The sequence below is a fragment of the Meriones unguiculatus genome, chromosome 3, assembly GCF_030254825.1.
Source record: "Meriones unguiculatus strain TT.TT164.6M chromosome 3, Bangor_MerUng_6.1, whole genome shotgun sequence".
Classification (NCBI taxonomy): domain Eukaryota; kingdom Metazoa; phylum Chordata; class Mammalia; order Rodentia; family Muridae; genus Meriones; species Meriones unguiculatus.
In genome coordinates, this window is record NC_083351.1 from 32107003 (window position 1) to 32129828 (window position 22826).

The 22826-nt window shown below is 52.3% G+C and overlaps 1 protein-coding gene and 1 long non-coding RNA gene across 10 annotated transcripts in view; one reads left to right on the forward strand and one right to left on the reverse strand.

Annotated features, from left to right (window-relative positions):
- The window catches only part of Rnf220 (ring finger protein 220), a 219281-nt gene extending 198680 nt beyond the window's left edge, over positions 1–20601 (forward strand). For 3 of the 9 annotated variants that reach the window (XM_060379741.1, XM_060379740.1, XM_060379742.1), the window contains exons 6-15: positions 2799–2841; positions 5876–5997; positions 6327–6459; positions 13999–14095; positions 14271–14357; positions 14462–14517; positions 14650–14728; positions 18640–18748; positions 18860–18934; positions 19641–20601. In XM_060379741.1, the coding sequence (XP_060235724.1) occupies positions 2799–2841; positions 5876–5997; positions 6327–6459; positions 13999–14095; positions 14271–14357; positions 14462–14517; positions 14650–14728; positions 18640–18748; positions 18860–18934; positions 19641–19712 (873 nt within the window). In that variant the 3' untranslated portion in view covers positions 19713–20601. The other 6 variants (XM_060379744.1, XM_060379745.1, XM_021633394.2 and 3 more) reach the window with 6 other exon arrangements.
- Positions 1036–2512, reverse strand: LOC132653026 (uncharacterized). The gene is made up of 2 exons (XR_009590659.1): positions 2392–2512; positions 1036–1514 (listed from the first exon to the last, which is right to left on the reverse strand). It is a non-coding gene; the product is annotated as an uncharacterized LOC132653026 (long non-coding RNA).
- Positions 20602–22826: the final 2225 nt, after the last annotated feature.

Consider the following 22826-nt stretch of genomic DNA (forward strand, 5'->3'; position numbering starts at 1 on the left):
TGCCCAGCCCAGTGTCTTTGCCTTCACTGTGGCTGTGCTTAAATGTGATGAAAAGGGAATACATAAGTTTCTAAAACACAATGAAACAAAAATCATAACAAGTCTCACAGAGGGAGAAATGACCGACCTGGATTTTAGAAAAGAAGTAGAAGTTCCCCTTGGTGAACAAGAAAGAAAAGATATTCTAGATAAAGGCAATGCTGTGTGCAAAGAGCACAATGGAATAATACGGGATGGTAGATTGAGGGACCCGTTACACTTCAGTTTCGTTGAAAAGGACTATGCGTGCAGAAGTAAAGCTATGCACTCCCTGGATGTGTTTTTGGAAAGTTGAAATTGGCAAGACATGAAACTGGAAACTCGCTGGGCATCTCCTGTTCTTTCTGTGCCATGCCAGGCAAATATGTTGGACTTTAAAATCAGTGGGCATTCCCAGCTACCCAGGAGGCTGAAACGGGATAAACTGCAAGCTGAAGCCAGGATGGGCTCAGGTTCAAGATTCAACTTAGCTAGACCCTGTTTGAAATTAAAATAATAAGAGGTGACAGAGGTGTGGCTCAGCAGTAGAACACTTGCTTAGCATATTTGAGGTCTCGTTTTGGTTCAGTCCCCCCCAACACTGGGGTGGGGGGTGGGGAATCAAATCACTGAACTAGGCCTGGTTTCTGGTTTGTACTCCTATTGACTTAACCCCTGCTGAGTGTCTAACCCGCTTCAACCATGACGTCACTTTACCATCATGGCAACTGTACAAGCTAGAATTCATGGTCTCCAGACTTTTCTAATAATATAACTCTTGAGAAACAAGTTAAAATTTGGAACAGAATCTCTATGTCTCTGCATCCTAGATTGTTTCTGTGTTAGTCAAGATTTCCATTGTTGTAACATTGGAGACGTGAACAGCTTATTTTGGCTCGTGATTTTATCCTGTAATTGGTTGGCCTTGTTGCTTTGGGTGTGTGCTTGTGCAGAAGACTTCTCACCAGCCTTACCTCTTCCGGGTTCTACCACCTCCCGACAGAACTGAGACAGACATCAAGCCTTTAACATGGGGGCCCACAAGGGATAATTCTATATTCAAACCACAGCAATCCCCCAGCTCTTTATTGGCCCAGGGCTTGTGTCTCTGTTCTGCTGATATCTCCTTCATGCCAGACCTATGCTTGGTGACTAGACAGAGCTGTGCTGCCCCCCAAAGAAAAGAAACATTTAGATAGTGAAAATACACGTGATCAGAAGAAAGCTAAGGAACTGAGAAAACTCAAGAGACAACAAACCTAGTAATGGGGTAGGAAATAAAAAAAATTAAAAAATGGAGCCTTGCAGTGAGCAGTGGCTACCACAGAGCGTGGAGCTGTCTGAACCAGAGCACAGGGTGTTGAGAAGATTTATAGGTAGCTTTGCAAAGCTGTCAGGGGTCAGGATGGAATAGGTGTGGTACAACAGGCTACTGAAACAGGCAACGCAGGGCAGGTGTAGTCCAGCTGCAGACTCTGTGGTCAATCCCTGAAAGACTGAAAGAAGAAACACGTTAATTTTGCACCAAAGAAAGATCAGGTGTGGAGGATTGGTTTTTAAGGGGAGGAACTGGAGATCAAGAAATGAGCAGGCGAGCGCGCGCAATTTAGAGCTAATCTTAACTAAGTGCTGTGAAAGCAAGGCAGTCACTGAGGAAATCCTGAGGAGTATCTTCCTACAGCTAGGAGACATGCTGGCCTCTGGCTTGGCCCAAATGGCTCATACCAACTTCAGCTCTGGAATGGGCAGCACACCAATACAAATTTATACAATCGAAAATGAGGAGAGAGATGGATGTAATCTTACAGAGGCAAAGCTTAAGGTTGTTTAGGAAAGACTAAAGAGGTACAGATAAAAGTGAAGTATTTAAAGGTGGATATCCAAGATCCAGAAGATTCAGTGTGAGGGGAGTGGCATCAAGCGGTACTGAGAACCCAGGAGGATGGTGCCTATTCTGGGTCGCTGGTGGCCTGGTGGTCACGTGATGCCTATGGTAGCTTCAGGAATGGCCTGCGGGCGATAAAGTGTTGGCTGTCCTGCGATGGGCTGGAGAGGAAATCTTCCTGTTGGGCATTGGTGGAGATAGGCCTTGCAGATGACCTGGAATTCCTATGCCTTCTCCCTGGAAAAGCACTCTTTTGGAGGTGTTGCTCTAGGCCCGCGCGCACTGAAAGCAGGAGCCCGAGCCGACCTCGGGGGCCGAAGGAGCGTGGCGTGGTGGGAAGCACCTGTGGGCGGCCCAGGCTGGGGCTCGGAGTCCTGAGGGGCTGTGGGAGGGGCTGCAGGGGGCGGCCGCAGCAGGTAGTTAGTCCGTGGCGAGCCCGCAATTTCCTGGCCCGGGTCTGCCCGCCCCCCAACCCCGTGAACTTTCACCTCCAGCGCGTTACGACGACGGATCACGTGATCAGGGCCAACATGGCCGCCGCCGCTGCTGGGAGCTGAGGTGCCGCCGCCGCCGGGCAGCCGGGGGGAATCCGCCCGCATCGCCGCCCTCGCCGGCCGGGCTGCCGCGGGGCCCACAGCACCGGAGGCTGGGGCTGGGGCGGCACTGCGCGGCGGCCGCGGGGTCCCGTTAGAGCACCCCCGGCGGCTATGCCGAGGGCCCGGAGCGGCCGGAGGACCAGGGGGGCCGGCGGGAGGGAGGAAGTAGGTTTGTTTACGGGCTGTTTGGGGCGGGGCGGACCTGGGTAAGGGTCAGGGCCTAGGGTAGGGGCCGGGATCCCAGGCCGCGTCTGACGCTCTGTTCTCTGTTTCTTCATCTGCCGGGGATTTTCTCCCAGACCTTCCTGCGAGTGCGAGCCAACCGGCAAACCCGATTGAATGGTGAGTCCGGTCCGGCCCCTCCCTCCGCCCCACCCCCGGCCTCCTCCCTCCTTCACTGCCCGCAGCTTCTGGCTTGCCTGGGTCTCTTCATCATCGGGCCAGCTGACTACTTGGCAGTCACAACGTCTGAGAGTGCAAACCAAGGCTGCCGCCCTCAGTTTCCCCGTCTGTCTAATGGAGGGTTGCAGTACTCAGCTCGTGCCCAAGCCTCTCTAAAGGCCCGAAAAGAACCCTGGGGGACAATAAGTGTCGGAGAATGAGGAACGAGCTACACAATTCCACTCTGGAGCTCAGCTTTGAATTTGCAGACTGCTGGGACCTCACTATACAAGTCGGCAGGGCGCTGAGAATGTTTTTCTTCTAGTTTTTAATCAGTGCCCAGTAGTGTGAATGCAGCCTCTCTGCTGAGACTTGACAATGCAATGAGATCTGGAGTTCCCACGGCAACAGGGACTAACTCGTCCCAGGGCTCTTTGAGTTATCAGTCGGCCCACATTTCACAAAGGTGATCAGCGTGTGCTCGACAGCTCTTAGAGGCCTTTTCTGAAAGCAGGCCGTGTTTGCACTACCTGGCGGTCCCCCCTTTTGGATTCAAACCTCTGGAGCATTCCTGTTTGCTGAACACAATTGAATGCTCCCGCTTTTTGTGCTGACTGAGGTGTGGTGTAAGTTGGGGTTCGCTGTAAAGGGCTTAGGGTCTCTGGGCCAGCTGGTGAGTAAGACCATGATCCCCGGCCCTTACTAGGTGATTGCCATCTCCAGGCTTAGCCCAGTGCAGAGAAAAAGAGAAGAGCACTCACTGTGGGCTAGCGCCATTCTCACCACACCTGGGAGAAGAGAATACTACAGGTGTTTTATAAAGAAGGAAAGGGAGGCTGTGGTAGCTGAAGGCCGTTGGTTTGATATCACCGAGTTGGTGTAGCTGAGCTGTGATTAAAGTTTCCTTATTCCTAAAGCCTTTGCTGCTGCAGCCATGTCAAATGCTTTGACTCAGAGGCAGCTTCAAGGACTGGACTAACCTCCCTACCACATTGTAGAAAGCTTGTTCAGGATATACAAGAATGGCGAGGGTCTAGCCAAACCTGCCTTGCTTGCCTGGGAATTTCCAAGTGAAGCCTAGCCGGTCGGGATAGCCTTCTGGGGCTGCAAGGATCCCTTTGCTGGCCTTAGGTGTCCTGGGCAAGGAGAACATCTGACGGTGTGGTGTTGAATCATTTCTTTATTCAGTGATAAGATCTTTTTGTCCTGTTGTGGTTTTGAGGTGAGGGTCCACCATGTAGCCCAGGCTAGCCTGGAACTTAGAACAATTTTTCTGCCTTAGCCTCCCAAGTTCTAGGATCCACAGGCATTGAGCTACAGGGCCCTCATTGAGTTCTGGATACCTTCAGGCTTGGTGAGCCTGTAGGCACGCTACACCACAGTGCATTTCCAAAGACTTGAAGGAGCCTTTGCCCAATGCCTTTCTCATGTTCTGCTTGCTTTCTTTGTAGCTCTGCAGTATCAAGGCTGCTTAAGCCTAAAATTCCAAGCAAAGCAGGGATCTGGATCTATATGTACAGAAGGCCCAGCATATAGTACATCTCTGTAGTGGAAACACAGGGAATTGAGAGATGATTAGACTGCCAACCTAGGTTCTGAAATTCCACATGCAGGTCTTACGGGCTGGTAAATTTCCCTTTGCCTTGGCTCCTTCTAGGCCACTGTTCTGCAGTTAGAGAAACTCTCTGTTTCAACAGGTGAGAGGCTGGTGCCCTCATGGGGTAGTCTCACTGTGATAAGGCCTAGGTAGGAGGGCTCTTGGTATAAGGGAGCCTGCTAGGCTGTAGAGTGGGGCCTAGTTTCTTGTCTTGCCTTTGATACTTGTTAAGTGCTTAGGCATGTTCCTTGGTAAGGTGTCTTTACCTGTGAAGATGTGGGAAGACAACCTTTGCTTCAACATGCAGCCGGAAATGAGCCTCTTTCTATGAGGTCCGTACAGTAGACACTCTTAACTTGGAACATACTAACTCACCTGTGTCTCCCTGCCCTGACTGTATTCATGCATATCCCATCAGCCTCCCTAAGAAAGTTCTTCCTGGCTCTTCCGCAGAACCTTTCCTTCCTTGACCAGCTCCCTAACCCTTTTGCCATCACTCTGGCATCAAAAGTGGCCATCGCTTATCCCACTCTTGCATTCTGGGAGGGGCAAAAGGGAAAGAGCCTCTTGTTTGACCCCTTCTTGCTTCAGTGACAGGAGGACTGCAGAGAAGGATTAGTGAGCTAATTAGAAATGATTGCATCTCTCAGCATTAATTAGCAGTGCTGTGGGCTTGCAGTGTGCACTTTGGAACTGAGCCCCCTTTGGGACAGCATGGCAAGCAGGCCTCTGCCCCTGGGGCCTGCCAGCCCTCTCTACTGATTAGAGGTGATGGAACAGGTTTGGGTAAGCACTGTAAGGCCTGCCCTCTCCAAGTACCCTAGGTCCACTGACCTGGCTGCCCAAAATGTAACCCAGATGCTGTGTGCTTTTACAACTGGGCCTCAGTCTCTTTTCTCTAAAATGGTATCAGAGGAGATACCGGAGATACTGCTCTTGGCATGATCTTAAGAGGTATGCTAGGTGCCATACTTTGGGGCACCTGGCCCTGGAACAAAGGAAGTTTCTAAAGGGTGAGTAAATAGTAAATCAAATTAAGCCTTAAAATAGCCTGGGATTCTAACCAAGAAAGTGTTCTTTAGGGTTGTATTTCCAAACACCAATGAGTAAGTCTTTGGTCTTCGGGGAACATGCCTATCATAGGGCATATCTCCGCCTACTGGACTCATTGAGCACTGCACCTAGGGGAGGGTGGTTGCCCTTGAGGCATCTGTGGCCCAAGAATAGACACTTCCTGGCCCACCAAGGATCAAGCCTGGGCCCCTGAGGAGCAGGAGGCACTGAGGAAGAGGGGTAATGGCTGGCAGCAGGACAGGATATGTCGGATGGTACACTGAACTAGAGAACTACAGTGACCAGCAGCTTATTTCGTGCTTTATTTTCTGTTTGTAAATGCAGCTCGGATTGGGAAAATGAAACGGAGGAAGCAAGATGAAGGGCAGGTATGTCCCCTGTGCAACCGCCCCCTGGCAGGATCGGAGCAGGAGATGAGTAGGCATGTGGAGCATTGCCTGTCTAAGGTAGAGGGGCTGTGGCCACCCACCTCCTTTCCTCCTCCCTTCCCTGACACTTGCTGCTGACTGCTTCTAATCTCTGGGCTCTTGGGGTCTCCCTGTGCTCTCAGCAGCTTCTTCTCTGCTCTTTGCTTCCATTTCCACTCATTCCCTGACTGGGCTCCCGTGGAAAATTTTGGGGAAGAGGCCCAGGTCTTTGATTCCCATAGTGGTTGTATTTCAAGGGAGCCCGTTTGGCATCCCGAAGCAGGGGCTAGGGCTGTGCCTTCCTTGCAGGCTTCGGGAGCAGGTAGGCATGGCCTGGGCTCTGCATGATCTTGCTCTGCTCTTCACAGAGGGAAGGCTCCTGCATGGCTGAGGACGATGCCGTGGACATCGAGCATGAGAACAGCAACCGCTTCGAGGAGTATGAATGGTGTGGGCAGAAGCGGATACGGGCCACCACACTCCTGGAAGGTGGCTTCCGAGGTATAAAGCAGCTGGACTTGGGCAGTGGCACTATGGTGACCAGGTTACTGCTGGTAGCTGGTCATCATTTCCACCACGTGGGAACTGCTGCTGGTGGGGCTTTGTGACCGTGCTGCCTGCCTGTGATGTGCATATTAAAGTGGATGTATTTGGGTGGGGAAATGGAATTGTGAGGCTGCAAGCTAGCAATGACAAGGGGGGCTCTCAGCCTCGGGTGATGCATTGAAGGTGACAGCCAAGCCGCGTTAGCACCTGCATAAAATATTAAAGGGACGGTTATGCATTTATCACTCCATCCCTCTTAAGGCTGATAAATGAGAATCCAGCAACCTGCTGTACACCTCCAGCACTCGGGGCCCTCAGGGCTTCTAGGCAAACACATTGGATTTTCCTCCTCCTCCTCCTCCTCAGCTCTATGTCAGGGAAATCAGTTACAGAGGAGAGAGTGAGTTATGGCAAAATTTGACCTCCCATGAGCTTCATTGGTGAATCTAATTTTAGCTCTGATCCCATCTCTTCTCCCAGGGCGCCCTCTGCCCTGAAGCGAAGAGGGGTCTGGGCTCAGCTGCTCCCTGAGCTGGGCTCCCCCGAGTTGCTGTGTAAGAGTCTACAGGACCCTCCTCATCTGTGCTGCCTTTCTAGCTCCTGAGACAAGGGTTGGCCCTCCAGATGAGACAGAAGAATTGGTTGGGTGCCCAGGGTCAGTGTCCTCTTGTCAAACTCTCCTGCCATGGGCAAGGGAGAGAGGTAGCTGCTTCTTGGCTTCTGGCTCTTTGCTCTGTGTGTTTGGAGGCACAGCTGGCACTGCAGCGTGTGGTCATTAAGGAGCCAGGCTGCATCCCATCTGCCTCCTGTTCCTGGCAACACCCTTGGGAGTGCCACCGAGTGTGGCCCCCGGGAACCTCACAGCAGTCTTGGAGAGTCTTTGCCTCCTTAGAGCCACAGCACCTGGTGGGCTCATGCTGAGATCAGGTCTCTTCGGTGCCATCCGGTGCAGATGGGTCTTTGTGCCTCTGAGCTTCTTGTGTGTTGCCCACCAGTCTGAAGACAAGCCAGAGTGTAAACCAGGTGTTTCCCCCTGAGCCGGACAGCCTTAGTTGTCACCACACAGAGCAGTTCTGTGATGGGGCTCTAGCAGGTCTGAAGCCTTGCAAGAATGAACAGTAGAGCCCGTCAGCCCAGGACCTAGGCGCCGGGGTGTGTGCTACAAGTGTTGAAGGCAGTCCTTGCTGAGTCAGTTCTGGACGGCTGTTCTGGATTAGCTCTGCTCTCAGCCGCAGCTATGCACACCAGTTGCAGTAGCAGTTGCTTAGGTTTCTTGGCACGGAAAGGGACCTGGTAGCCCTTGGGCACTCCTGGAGTGCCTGAATGGGTCGAGCTGCACGGGGCCTGCTGCTGCAGGGCAGTGTTTCTGCACGGGGTGCACCAGCAGATGGGTGTGCGAAGCTCTTAGGCCTCGGGTGGGTATCATTTTTCCGGGTGTGTTTACACCGGGAGGTTGTTCCTTTCAAGAATTCCTGAGGAGAGTTCAAAGAGGGCTTTTCTTTGAGCGATTTGGAGAGCGAGAATAAGAGTGAGACTTGAAGAGGGAATGGGGCCGGAGGTGCCTTTATCTGCAGAGAATTGCTCCAGCTTTCCTGATAGAAGCGGCTGCCGCCTCTTAAACAGCTTAGTGCAGTCAAAAGACAGGCTGACTTGAAAGGCTGTTTTACAGCGAGATCAGCAGGGGCCACGATGCAGAGTGGAGCGATGGAGGCTGAGCCTCCTCAGTGGGAGGGGGCTATCAAAGAGAGGCCCTGGCTGATCCTGACTGCCTCTGCCCCTGAAACCCATCTGCAAAAGCTAGCCATCTGTCAGCCTACCCTCCTTGGCCAGGGCCAATAGACCCAACTCTTGGGGGGTTGGGTGTGGCCCTGCCAGGCTGCTGGTGTCGGTGCAGCGCATTGATCGCCCGCCGGGCGGGCCGGGCCGCAAGCTGGGCAGCTCCTGCTTAATGTGATTGAAAGGCAGTTAAAATGGCGGTGACCTTTTCAGGAGGAATTAGATTGCCTGCCAAGACCGGTTAGAGGGAGTGATAACGCCAGCTGAAGAAGCTGCCCAGCCGACTTCAGAGAGAGAGAGGGAGGCAGAGGCAGGATGAGCAGGCGAGTAGTGAGGCCTATTTAAGCTGCACTGTACGTGCTGACAGAACAGAGATTGCTGTCCTTGTTAGATATGAAAGAATTGAAGAACTGTGATAAGTCCCTGTATCCCTTCTTGCCCCTGTCCCTCCTCCCAGACTAGAGTCCCTCGACAAAGCTTCCTACCTGGGTCAGATCAGCTGCCTTGAGTGTAATCTACTGTGGGAGGCAGTGGTCAAGCAAGAATCTTGGTGAAGACACTTGGCTTAGAAGAACAGGCTCTGCGCATGGGAGCTTAGGATAAATGACAAGGAGGTTCAGATGTCTTGGTCCTGAGAATGCTTGGAATTAATGTCCCAGGACAAAAGGAAGGGAGCATCAAGGGACGTCCATCTACAAATAGATTGATATTTATGTAGAGACAAGGTCTCACTGTGTAGCCCCAGCTGGCCTGGAACTCACTGTGTAGACCACACTGCCCTTAGACTCAACAGAGCTTCGCCTGCCTCTGCCTCCCAATACAGACAGATTAAGAAATAAAAACAAATACACAACACAAAACAAAACTGAGGAAATACATAAAGGCTTCTAGAGAGTAATTTATCTGCTGCCTAAGTCAGGGAGCACTCTTTGGGCTGTGCACCTCAGCTGCTGGTTTCACACATAAAACCTGAGGTCTAACTGCTGGTGGAGTACCCAAGGCCCAGCCAACAAGATAGCCAACAGTCAGAGTGAAAATGCCTTTCTGAGGTACTCTGCCAAACAGAGGCAGGGCAGTTGTCGCCACGCTAGAGAAGCAGTCCACAAGGGAGTACCCTTAGGAGAAACTTTACTGTGTCCTCTGTAGTCAGGGAGACGTGACCAGTGAGTCAGGGCTCGCTTTTCCTCTCCTTTCCTACCTCCTCTGTGTCTTGGAAAGAGGTGTGGGTGCTGGGCTGTTAAGTCCTCCCTTGTACTGATGGCCAGTAATAATTCAGTTGCCTGGATTTGGGGAAACCAGAGCTTGGTACATCCAAAGGGGACAGCCTGGACAAAGGGCGTGGGAAAGATTGGTTTTAAATAAGGTAGCTCTGATGTGGCAAGAGTGGCGAGAAGAGGCATTTGCCAGGACGTGGTCATGCTCATGGATGGAGTGGGAAGTTTCTGTCTCCACCTCTGTCTTTGCGCACTGGCTGGAGCCTGAAAGGAATGCAGCACAAAGCCCCCGTCAGGCAGGTGGAGTGTTCTGGATACGGTGGTGCACTTTTTTAATCCCCACATTCCTGAGACAGAGGCAGGCGGGTGTCTAAGTTTGAGGCCAGCTTGGTCTGCATAGTGAGTTCCAGACCAGCTAGAGCTGCCTAGTCTGTATGTGTGTGATGGGGGAGGGAGGTAGAGTAGGCAGAGGGAGGGTGCTACGACTGTGGTTATGGAGGGCTACTGTCCTGCCAGACCTGCCTAAGCTTCCGTCTTTCCTGGATTTCTGTTCTTTATTTAAGTACTTCTGTTCTTTATTTTAAAACTGCTGGTTTTAAGTCGCCTGCAGTTAAAAGAATCCTAAGAGAATAACAGGTCTAGGCAACTTTAATACAGCTCTTTGAAATAACTGTTGATAAAACTTAGTCAACAGATTATGAGGCAAGAGTGTGAAAGTTGTTAATCTACCAGCATGGACCAAGATGGGAGCTCCAGTTGCTGAAAAATGTCCCTGATTGCCACTGTGTTCCCTAGTCTTGTTGGTGACACATGTTGGAACAGTCTACCACTAGAAACAGGTTCGGAATAGAAGGTAGAGGTGCTGCCTTCTGACTCTCCATGTTCAGTTATGATGGCTGCCTGTTGGGAGGGGTGTGGCTAGGAGCAAGGCTTCTGTCCCCTGTGGCAGTGGACAGGATTTAATCACCTTTTGGAACACAATTGTTAGGCTGGAACAGAGGGAGTGCAGGCAGAAAGAGCAAGTATCAGTGGTTTAAACGGCGTCTGTCTCTGTGTGACTCTCCTGACGTGAGGCAGTGAAACGCGTTATCGAGAAGGCCCGGAAAGTGGCTAAGTGCGTTTGACACACGCCAACTCCCTGCCTCCACACTGGATAATTGCATTGTCAACTGTTCAGCGAGGTGGCAGGTGACACTGCAGGCCGATTGATTGTCCCGCATCGCAGCTCCCCAGACTGTCAGCTCCCCAATCGATGGCGTTTACACAAGACACCGTAACTGCATCTGTAACTAATTCCAGTGTAAAACTCCCCGGAAGCTGCTGCCCCTGCCCTCCCTGTAGGCGAGCACTGGGCTCTAGGAGGCCCCAAGACTTGACTCTGCCCAGGCTCTGGTTTGGTTGGGAGCAGCAGGTGAGGGAATCAATGGTTCTTTTTCTGTGGTTTCAGGTTCCAGGATGTTACTGCCCCCAGTAAACGGGCATCTCCAGTTTCACAATCGATCATTTGATCAATTGATTAAATTAACAGTGATTTCCCTCCCCCCTCAGTGGCCCAGGAAGAAATGAGTTTATGAGAGAAAGGTCATTTTCATAAAATTCAGACTTACATATCATTTCGGCACTTAACCCTCTCCTGCTCCTTTGCAAGCGTCCACTCAAGGGAAGGAAACTCTTTTGGGCACTGTTGGCCATCCACTTAGTTTGCTAGCCATTTTGTCCTTTTCATCTGAAGCAGAACCACAGCAGAGGAGCCTCCCTGGTGAGCGGGAACTGTCAGAATCATCTTGGAGGTCCTAGGGACCAAGTTGTTCCCGGCACAGCAGCAGCAGGAGCAGCAGCTTGCCTGCTCTTCCCAGAGCTGAGGGAAGAGGGGCCGAAGACTTGGAAAGGAGCTCTGTGCCATCTTGCCTCTGAGTACTGGCTTGGGATATTCCAAGCAGCTGAGAACATAAAATGACTGTGGAGCCTTCCTCTCCAAGACTGGGGGAGGGGAAGGGGGAGGCAAGCTGGCAGGGGTGCTTTCTGCATAAAACGGCTTTATGGCCGTTTCTTTTTATTATGATTCTGCCAGAAGTCAGCAAGTGACATTTCATTAAGAAAATAAAGTTTAATGTGCTGGGAAGGGAGGTTGGAACATGTTGGGGCGAGTACCAGAGTGAAATTGGTGGTGGCAGCCTGCTTGGACCACCTGTAGGTATAGAGAGAGGTTCTCCACATCTGTCTCAGCATGGGGGATGGGATGAGTGTCAGAACAGAAGACTGCTCAGGCCAGAGGCAGAAAGGCCTTTTCTTAGCTAGCAAGATAAATCATGCCTACCTTCTTTGCTCACCGGTCAGAATAAGGGAAGGTTGCTGCTAAACTGGGCAAGATTTTTGGTAGGTTTCTCTGGGCACTAACCAACTAGGCCTGGCCTTCCTTCTGGCATGGAGTCCATAAGATATGAGTGGTAGTGCCAGTATTCAGCCAGTATTGCCGGGGTGTGTGGTGTGCATGATGCTGAGTGAGATGTTTGCAGTCTGGGGAACAGATTGGTACAGTAAATATCGTCTGAGAGTTGGGATGGACATCAAGGAAGGGACAGGTATGTATAAGCACTCAGATCACCTGGAGGATGGGGGACCAGATCTTGAAACTTTATACCAGGCCACACTGGGTGACCTCCAAAAGATTGAAAGATTATAGGAGGTGAAAGGTCATTTCCGTCAGCAAGAAGAAAGTACTTCAGGCTGGGCTGTTTCACAGTGAGGCTTCCTGGCAGCTTTGGTTTCTCTGTTCAGCCAAGGGAGCTACATTGGTCTCAGAGGTGGTACTAAAGCTTGCTTTCATTTTCTCTGCCCATAAGGCAGGACTAGGCTAGGCTGAGCAGGGAATGTGAGGCTGCCACTGAACTTGGAAGCTGAGGCTGGCAGGGTTTGGCGGGGCTTGTGGGGTAACGGGCTGTAAATGAACCTGATAGCTACATTCTGATTGATGGCGGAGTTTGTCTCCCAAACTGTCACAGGGTTTATAGAGGTGCCACTCACCCTCGGGGTGGGAATTGCTTGTCAGGACACCTGGCTGTGAATAGGAGACAGAGCTGTAACTCGGTGTTTTCTCAGCTTAATGGCTCTGCTGCTGACCTGCCTGCTGCCTCCAGTGTATCAGTCCCTCTGGGTAGGTGCCAAATGAGGACTGTCAGGAAGGTAGGGCCTAGGCACTGGCTAGCCTCAGAGGTGGACGTATGGATGAATCTCGGCATAGACTGAAGGGTGAAAGGGGTGAGTCAGGGAAAAGATGCTGCCTGAAAGCACGTCCTGATAAAGTAACCTGATGAGGGCGAGTGGTTAGCTATGTGCAGAGCACCACAAGCAGTCTCTGTGCCTGCGCACATAGGCGTTCTGGAGGGAGGGCTGAGGCTGGGGCCTGGACTTGGACGTGCAGTGGAGAGCTTTCAGTGGTTGGTCATGGAGCAGGAGAAGGAGTTGGACTGTGTTGAGAGGACTGAGGCAGGAAGCAGACATTTCTGAGATCGCAGAGTAGGCAGAGCTCTGTGTTTCCTCTTTGATACAAAAGATCCGTCTTCGGAATCTTGAGGGCAGAGTCCTTCATTTTCCTTTGTCCCTGGCAGAGCTGCTGACCTGGCTAGTAAGATGTCACTTGAGACCAACAAGGACAAAGATGTGGGGACAGCTCTTTCGTCTCTGACCTTGGCCTGTCAGGAAATGTGGTTCTGGGGTCAGAGGCTACCTGGCATATGAAGTGGGCTTGCTGAAGCCTTGGTAGCTCACCCTTCCCATTAGCTAAGAGTCTGCCTTTGGTTGGGACAAATGCCCTCTGGAACTCAGCAGCCTGTCTGGCCTAGCCTCCCTGCCCCGGCTAGTTGCCTTCGTGACTGCTCTGAGAGGCAGGTGTGCATGCCCACCCTCCTTGTCTGTCCCCTTCTAATCCCTTTCTGACTACACTTGTCCAGGAATCTGGGCTGTGTGAGGTGGAGATGAATAATTAATGTCAGGCTTCAGACACCAAATATTTGAACAGCTGCCTGGTGTTTTTGCTGGCAAAGGACCTGGTGGCCCAAATCAGAATGTTGGCTGGGGGTCCTACTCTGTAGCTCTGATTGGCCTTAAGCAACCTTTTCTCCTCTCTGATGGGTCAAGCTGGACAGTGAGATGGGGAGGCGCAGGTGATAGCTGGGAGTGACCCTTGTGACCTGAGTGTCTCTACCCTCTTTCTGCTCTTCCTGAAACTGGAAGACAGGAGGTGTACAGGAGGCCTGTCACAGTGTCCTCTAAAGACCTGACATAGTGTGTGAACGTGCCACTTTAGAAGCAGAGACAATCTGGAGATGCATGAGTATGTTTAAAGGTTAGAGAGGGATACAGAGAAAGGGGACGGAAGTACCCGAATGTCTGCTTGTGTGTGTTTCTGTCTGGTCTCGAACCTAATTGCTACCTGGGAGCAGCAGAAAGGGCACCTTGGCCTAGTTCTTGGCCTCTGGCCCTTCTTACACTCTGCTTCCCACAGGCTCCGGCTTCGTCATGTGCAGTGGCAAAGAGAACCCAGACAGTGATGCTGACCTGGATGTGGATGGGGATGACACTCTGGAGTATGGGAAACCACAGTATCCTTGGGCAAAGTGGGACAGACCAACAATAGCAAAAGTAGCTGGTGCCTCTAAAACGTAATCGTACTCCTGGAGCCAGTCTCCACTCTGGGGGTCAGGGGTGCTCCACAGGATTCAGAGCCCTTTTGTCCTACCGCAACCTTGGATCTATTGTCCTTGACCATCATGCCAGATACACAGAGGCCGATGTCATCCCTTGCACAGGAGAAGAGCCTGGTGAAGCCAAGGAGAGAGAGGCACTCCGGGGCGCAGTCCTAAAGCAAGTGTGGGCAGAGGCGTGGGCATCCTCTGGAGGGATCCCTGGAGGCAGGGCTCAGCTGTCCTTCAGGCCTCACTTAGCTCTTTCTCCTTCCTTTCCTCTAGTGGCGGCCCCCCGAGCACCCGCATCACACCTGAGTTCTCCAAATGGGCCAGTGATGGTAAGTCCTGACCCAGATTTAGTAGGATTGAAGTTGGGAGAGGACATCTTTCGATGGTGCTGACTGTCTCAGTCCCAAGCACTCAACTGTGCTGCTCACCTAGCCAGAGTATGAACTTTTGTGTCCCTGCAGAGATGCCATCCACCAGTAATGGTGAAAGCAGCAAGCAGGAGGCCATGCAGAAGACCTGCAAGAACAGCGACATTGAGAAGTAAGTATGGTTGGCTGGGAAAGGGGCCCTTTGCGAACAGGAAGGCCTGCTGCCAGGGCTTCAGGCCCTCTGAGTACAGCTCAGTCGTGCTGCCCTGGGCACACAGCCGGCTGTGGAGCCCAGCTGGTGCTAAGCGTGACTCTGTGAATTGATCACTGAGCCACGGCCCTGGGAGCCTTGGTGGAGAGGAGCAGTCCTTCCTGCCCGCTGCAGCTGCCCCCGCCGTGGAAGGTGATGTATGGCCGCCCAGCCCAGCCAGTGCACTTGATTCATCTCCAGTTTCTGTTTCTTAATCGGGAGCTAAATTGGTTTCATTTTTCTTGTCCCGGGTGGCGCTTGCAGCAGGTTTTAGTCAGGAACATTGGGGCTCATCACTTCCAGTAGGAATTTTTGGCCAGGGTTCTCCAGCAGAGGAAAAGGAGATCCGTTGTTGTTTTACCCAGGGCTGCTGGACAGCGCCACAGGATTTGAGATGAGCCGGCCATCCTGCTGCTACCTTTCCAGAAGCCCAAGAAAGACCAGTGCTGGCCCCAGGAGGTGCAGTTGTCCAGTCTGGGCTGCCTGGAATGGCTGCCATTGGCCATTGATTCTTTCTCTGAACCTACCCCTCCCTCCAGCTGGAGGATGGGTTGCCTGGGGTTAAAAGGTAGCCTCTTCATTCTAGGGCCAGTGTTCCATCTTGCCTCCTGCCAGAAGAGTGGCTTGCAGGCCAGTGCAGGGCTGGGTCGGTGGCCTGGGTCACCTCCCATTTGTTTCCCTCCATTTTGTGTTGTCATAAATTCATTCCAGCCCGTTGTGCTTGATCAGTTTATCTCGGCCGGGGCCGCAAGTGCTGCTGGCATGATGTATGGGCCGCAGCGCAGGGCCCGGCTGCCCATGAATCACCGCAGCTGCTCCGTGTCATCGCCGGAGCGGGCCATACGGATTCGGTGCAACCAGCTTAGGGAGGGGGGGTGACGTATGGATGTTTATTTAATAATTCTCTTCTACTCCAGCTGAGCGGGGCGGGCGGGGCTGTAAGGGGCGCCCACCCTCGTCTGGAGGGGCTGCTCATAAATCAGAAAGACAAGATCATTAATCAAGGATGCTGCCCGAGGGGGAGGCAGGGGCCAGAGGCAGTGGCCATCCATGAAGGTGCTACCCACCCAAGGCTGGGGGAAGCCAGTGTTTCTCTCCCACCTGTGTGAGCACAGGCTCCAGTGGGTGGGGCACTCTAGGACAAGGTGGGACTGCTGCTGCCAGACAGAGGTCTCCATTGGGTCTAGATCCACCGGGACTGATGCTCTTCAGTCCCCGTGACGTCCTAGTTCCATCTTACACCCAGGGAAGGGGAAGAGAAGGGTACCTGGCTTCCTCTAGGAATCTGCCCTAAGGGGGCTCAGAAAAAGCTGTCATGCCAGCCTCAGTCCTGCACCAATCAAATTAGAGATGCTGTTTGTACTGAGCAGTTCATTCTGGAGCTGTCTTCCAGCCCTCTGTGGCTTTGGAGTTCTTGGGGCTTAACCTTAGAATGTAGTCCTTAGAAAGGTAGGAGAGCATGGCTCCCAGTCCATGTTGAAAATTTACCAACATTCCACACAGGGATGATACCTATAGCATTGAGCAAAATGCCAAAGAAGAAGCTAATGAAGAAGAGAACAGTGAAGGCTTCCCAGAGTCTTGAGATTGAGCAAGGAGGTTCAGGGAACCTGCTAGCACTAAAAGGAGCTGGCACAAGCCTTCCCAGTGTCCCTGGAGAAGTGGGTAGATAGTTACGGGGCCCATCATGTACACCCCCTTGGGAGTCACATTGTGGATTGCTGCTGGTGTCCTTAAAAAAAAATAGACGTTGAAATTTGTTGTCCATTAAATGTTACTGCTACCAGCTGGGCATGGGAGTACACCCCTATAATCACTACACTCCAGAGGCTGAGAAAGGATCATGGGTTTGAGGGTAACCTAAACTGCAAATGCAGTTTGAGGTTAACCTGAGATATGTAGAGACATCATCTCAAAAACCTAAAATGAACGTGTCCCCATGACCTTCCTTATAGTGCCTTCTGACTGTCATGTCCAGTAGTTGACCACCTGTAAGTTCTGCAGCTTTGTAAATGCACTGTCCCCATGGGAACAGCCTCCTTCAGAACACTGCATCCCCACACCATTACCGGGTGCCTCCACTGAAGCCTCCCTACCTCTGTGCAGTCCTGATGAAATGCATCTTTTAACCCTCCCCTCTTTTGTCATATCCCACTCCTATCCCAGGCGCTCATAACCAGTTCCTGCTGCTGCCTGGAGCAGTCTTCTTTCTCACTTTGTGCCTGCTTGACTTCCAGCCTGCATGGGCTCGTGGGATGCTTAGCTTTTGTCACTACTATTCCTTGGCCTAGAGACTCCTCCTGAAAGCAATCTGGACTGGGTCTGTCACAGTCTGGACATCTTCAGATGTAAAATGAGCATTTTCCCACAGGGGTTTTATGAGGCATAATAAATATCAGTTCCTGGGTAAAAATCCCAGGCAGCTAATAGGTACTTAATAAATTTTAGCTGTTTTGTTTAGTATTGTTACTCTCTAAGGCACATTCCCAATACCGTTGTTTGTTCTACTCCAGGAAGCATTTCTCTCCTGAGAGTGTTCGTTGGTGCTGTTGCTTTTCAGAGGGGTGGGAGGGATCTTTGAGATTATCCTAACTATTCCTTGTTTTTCTATGCTGCTGGTTTTGTTTCATCTTAGATCACAGATTTAAGACTACCTAGAACAGTTAGGTCCTGAATCTTCCATCTTTTCCCTGAAGGTTGGACTGGCAGCTTTCTCTCATGCTCACATGTCCCAAGCAGGGATATGCCACTAGTAAATCGTCACTAGTAATGTTTCGGCAAGTGAGCCTTTGCCTTCAGGGAACTGGGCCTTGCTGAGTTTGGGTTAATAAAGTGATCCTTAGAAACGTGAGTTCAAGGGCTGAGGGTATAGCTCAGTTGCTGGAATGCTTTCCCAGCGTGTTAAAAGCCCTAGATAGAATCCCAGCACTCAGAAGGGCAGGAAGTACTTTTTTAAAATATCACAATGAAATCTCATACTTTGTATGTTAATTTAAAAATATAAAGGGGCTGGAGGTGGCCCAGCAATTAAGAACACTGGCTGCTCTAGCAGAGGACTCAGGTTCAGTTCCCAGCAGCCACATAGCAGCTCACAACTGTCTGTCCCTCCAATTCCAGGGGACCTGATGCCCTCTTCTGTCCTCTACAGGCACAGCATGTAAAGTAAATTTTTTTGGTTTTTGAGACAGGGCTTCTCTGTATAGCCCTGGCTGGAACTAGCCCAGGTTGGCCTCCAACTCACAGAGATCCACCTGCCTCTGACTCCCGGGTGCTGGGATTAAAGCTGTGCGCCACCATAGCTACCCCCCCCCAATTTTTTAAATAAATTTTGAGATTTAGTTTTAAAATTTCAAGGTTATTCTCAGTTATATACAGAACTTGAGGGCAGCCTGGGCTACCTGAGACTTTTCGTTTGGTTTATGTTGAGACAGGGTAACCCTGGCTGTCCTGAACTTACTTTGTAGACCAGAGTGACCTCAAAACTCAGAGATACCTGCCTACTTATGCCTTCCAAGTGCTGGGATTAAAGACATGTGCCACCATATCTGGAGAGACCATTTAGAACAGAAACCCCTAAGGCCACAGCGTGGTGCTGTGGTAAGAGCAGCGGTGGAGGTTGCAGAGGTGCTAGGAAGAGGTGACAGGCTTAGAAGCTGAGTAAGGGTTGAGTAAGGGTGTGCTGGAGGTCGCCCCCGCCCCCGATCATGTGGACATGCAGGGGTACTGAGTCTAGCTTGGTGGGGTTGGCAGGTGGCAATGTGAAGAGGTTCTTCGTGTGGAAGGTTCTGGGTGGAGGGACCACCTTGCTTTCCCGCTGTGCGTTGTCTTTACAGAATCACTGAGGATTCAGCTGTAACTACATTTGAGGCCCTGAAGGCTCGGGTCCGGGAGCTTGAACGGCAGCTATCTCGGGGGGACCGCTACAAATGCCTCATCTGCATGGTGAGTAGGAAGGAATGGAGGAATGCCCTTGGTCAGGTATCAGCGCCCGGTGGGGGTTAGGAGGGTCTCTGAGAGGGCGAGCCTACTTCAGCGGCCCCTTCTATGCCCTAGGACTCCTACTCGATGCCCCTGACGTCGATCCAGTGTTGGCATGTGCACTGTGAAGAGTGCTGGCTGCGGACTCTGGTGAGGCGGCACGAAATGGGGGAGTGGGTGGGCAGCTGTTAGAGGCACTGTCCAGATGTTCACATCTGTGATTGCACCTGCTTGGGGGAGGCAAGGAGGAGCCTAAAGTTAGGAATTCACTCCCAAGTGTCTGCACCCTCACTCCGGGTTTATTCAGTTCTCCCCTCCACGCACTCACAGCATGCTCCCTTCTTCCCACCCCAAGTAGGCCCGGGTGCATCACATGCATTGGTGAGACCCCAGGTCAGAAAAGAGACTGGTGCTGGCTAAACCAGACCAGGGCCTCTGCCCCTCCCCCTCCCATTACTAAGCTCCTTCTGCTCCTGCCCTGTTCTTAGCTCGGGAGCAGCCATTAAAATGTCGCCTGGAGACAGCAATAAAAGGCCCGGACGTGGGCTCTGTGTCCTGATCAAAGGCCGCGTGTAATCTCGTTAGGGCCGAGGCAGCCACAGCTGGACCCAGCCTTGTTCTCATTACCGGGGCTCCTGCTGTGGGGCTAGCCAGGCGGTTTGATCCTGGCGTCTCCCCAACACAGGAGCACGTCTGCCTGCTCAGAGGCAGCCCATGCATCCCCGATCCCCAGCCTGGCTGACAAGAATGAGGTCCCAGCATAAGCTGGTGCAGACGTGGCTGCAGGCCCAGGGCTCATGTGCACAGACACAGGCCCCACCGTGTAACTGAGCCCTCCCCTTTTTCTTCTCTTCAGGGTGCCAAGAAGCTCTGCCCCCAGTGCAACACCATCACAGCGCCTGGAGACCTGCGGAGGATCTACTTGTGAGCTAGCCATCCAGGCAGGCCGTGCCCCGAGCAACCCCACCTGCCCTGGCCTCTGTGACAGTGACCCCTCTCTCCCTTTGTACATACTTGCACACAGGTTCCCCATGTACATACATGCACATACACACCCAAACACATAGAGGACTCGGGAGCCAGAGTGGAGCAGCCCGCCTGCTCATCCCTTCTGAACTTGGGGACCATGCCTCTTCTGCCTGTTTCCAGGGAGGGGCAGGGAGGTGGGCTGGGGAGTAGCAGGGCAAGGCTCCTGACATCTATCCCCTAGACAGACAGACATGCAAACACCAGACTGAAGCACATGTAATATAGACTGTGTATGTTTACAATGTTGTGTATAAATGGGACACTCTGCCCTCGACCACCTCCCCTTTGGTTGTATGATTTTCTTCTTTTTTAGTGACTCCTGAAGCAGTGCCCCCTTTAGGGCTGGCTGGGGGCTCGGCCCAACCACCTCTTAAGGTGCCTGCCTTTCCCTCTTCCCTTGGCGTCCCTTCCCTATCCCATGTGCTCGGTGTTCAGTGGTGTATATTTCTTCTCCCAGACATGGGGCTTCTGCCCCAAGGGATATGATCTTCTCCTTAGTCTTAGCTCATGGGGCTCATTATGAGGAGCTGGGGGTAGGGTGGAAAGTGGGACCGAGCAGGAGCAGTCGGGCAGGCCGCAGTTGGGCTGGCTGAGGGTGCCTGGCTGCCTGGCCTGCTGTGGAGAACTCTCGGGAGTGGCAGTGCAGTGCGGCTCCCGTAGGCAGTGCTGCCTCCCTGCCCCTCCCTCGGGCCCTGTGATGTGATGCTGTGTCTGTATATTCTATACAAAGGTACTTGTCCTTTCCCTTTGTAAACTACATTTGACATGGATTAAACCAGTATAAACCAGCTGCCGTCTGTGTGTGAGGGGGGCTCCGGGGAAGGTGGTGACTGGTGCAGTCAAGACCCATCCTGTGCAGCAGGACACTGGTGTGTGAGGCCATGCAGGGGGCTCCCCGGGAGCATGCCAGCAGGTGCGTGGGGGTGGGGCTCGGGATCTGGGCTCCTGGCTATTGATGGGTAAGGGGCTCCAGGTTAATTCCTTATCGATGTAGAATCGTCAGCTCATTAATCACAAAAGAGGTCAGAGCTTGGGGTACAGAGGGGATACACGCTCTAGTCCCCAGCCTAGGGCAGAAGCAGTACAGACAAGTCAAGCTCTGAGCCTCAGTCTCCTGAAATGTGCCATGGATCACCTGCTGAGCTTCCTGGCTCTTCCTGGTCCCCTGAAACCTGACAGAATTCCTGCCTAGATGTTTAGGTAAAGACAAACCTTCAACTAAGGACTCCTGTTAGGCATTGAGGACTGCAGAGAGAGAGCACCTCCAGGAGAACATTCACCAGAGAAGTGAGAAAAAGATAGTTGCTCAGACTCCAGGGCCAAGAGCCAAACTCCTTGACACATTTTTACAGCCATGCCTTAGGTACCTACTTCTGGATGCCCACAGAACTATAGAAATGAGCTGGCAGTTCCCGCCTCCCTTTGTGAGGACTCCTTGTTGCAACCGACGAAGGCCGTCCATGGCCTGATGCCCTGCATTTTGTGGCAGCAGACATCCTGAGCACAGAGCTCCTAGGGCGTGAAATCCAGGCTCCACTGGGGTGAGCAGCCCAGATGATACCTGGGAAGAGGTCCAGTGGTCCCTTCTGGGCAGCCGGACTTCTTTCCCGCCCCTACTGTCCCCTTCCCCAGCCCTGAACTCTGGGTCCTGGACAGCTGCTTACCCCACCCCAGGCGCCACACACACTAATAGGGCACATTTAACACGGTGCAGGCATTCCACCGAGCTCCACAAAGCGTGCCCTAAGCTGTCTCACGGTGCAGGCAACACTGCCACCTGTTGGCCATGGCGAGGAATGTGCCCACAGCTCCAAGGGATCAGGGAGAGTCCTTGCAGACACAGCAGGCCTCTGGAGACTGTGAGGGGTCTATCGCCCGAGTATAGGAGGGGTCTCCTCCCACCCACAGATTTCAAACTGCCAGCCAAACTTTGAAAGCCCTCTCAAACCCTTGATCACAGAAAGTTCAGTCAACAAATACTTACTGAATAGCTAACCTGTTTTGTGCCTATCACTGTGCAGCTGTGACCTGAGGCTAGGTGGACGGTGCAGCCATCTTTCCTGCTGGAGGGCACTAAGTGAAACTATCTCAGGAAACTATCTTAGGAAGGTGGCGTTTCAGCCCGGATCCTCTCCTGCAGGGTTCTGGTCCCCAAGAGTGTTAGCACAGCCTCCTCCTGTTGAGCATGGTAGCCTTTCTGCTCCCTTTGTCTTAACCGTAAACACACAGCCATCACATTCCTCAGGTTCAGTGGTACCAGGAGGCCCCAAATACTCAACTCCTCAGATCTCAAATGGTGTTTCTGGTGTCTGCCTGAGATTCCAGACCACAAGGTTGGAGACAGCCTAGGGGGACAATTCCTTACATTGACGCCTGGACCTTCCAGAGAAAGGTCATAGCCTGCTCCCCGGGCTGTTACTGTCCTCTGTTACTCTTCAGCACCTTCCATTCAAGAAACCCACATTCAAGCCAGGCATGGTGGCATATGCCTGTAATCACGGTACCTGGGAAGCAGAGACAGGAGGATGGGGGGGCAGGTCATCCTCAGCTACACAGTGAGATTGAGGCAGCCTGGGCTACACGACACTCCCCCCCTACACACACCCGCACAGACACACTCCTAAACTCAATTCCGAGAACAAGTATAAATATTCAGTTATCCAGCTGGGTGTGGTGTGGTGGCGCACGCCTTGGATGGCAGCACCAGGGAGGCAGAGGCAGTTCAAGGCTGGCCTGATCTACAAAAACTTCCAAGTGCACCTGTGTTCAAATGCATGTGGAGGTCAGGGCCCACAGAGGGTGGAGCTCCTCAGGTACCATCATCTTGCTTTTTGAGACGAGTCTTCCCACTGGCCTGAGGCCACCAGTTAGGCTAGGCTAGGCCAGTAAGCCCCTGCCTGTGTCTTCCTCCCCAGAGGTGGGGTTTTAAGTGTGTGCCGCCAGGCCTGGCTTTTTTTTTTTTTTTTTTTTTATGTGAATTCTGGGATAGAGCTCATGGTACAGCCAGCATTTT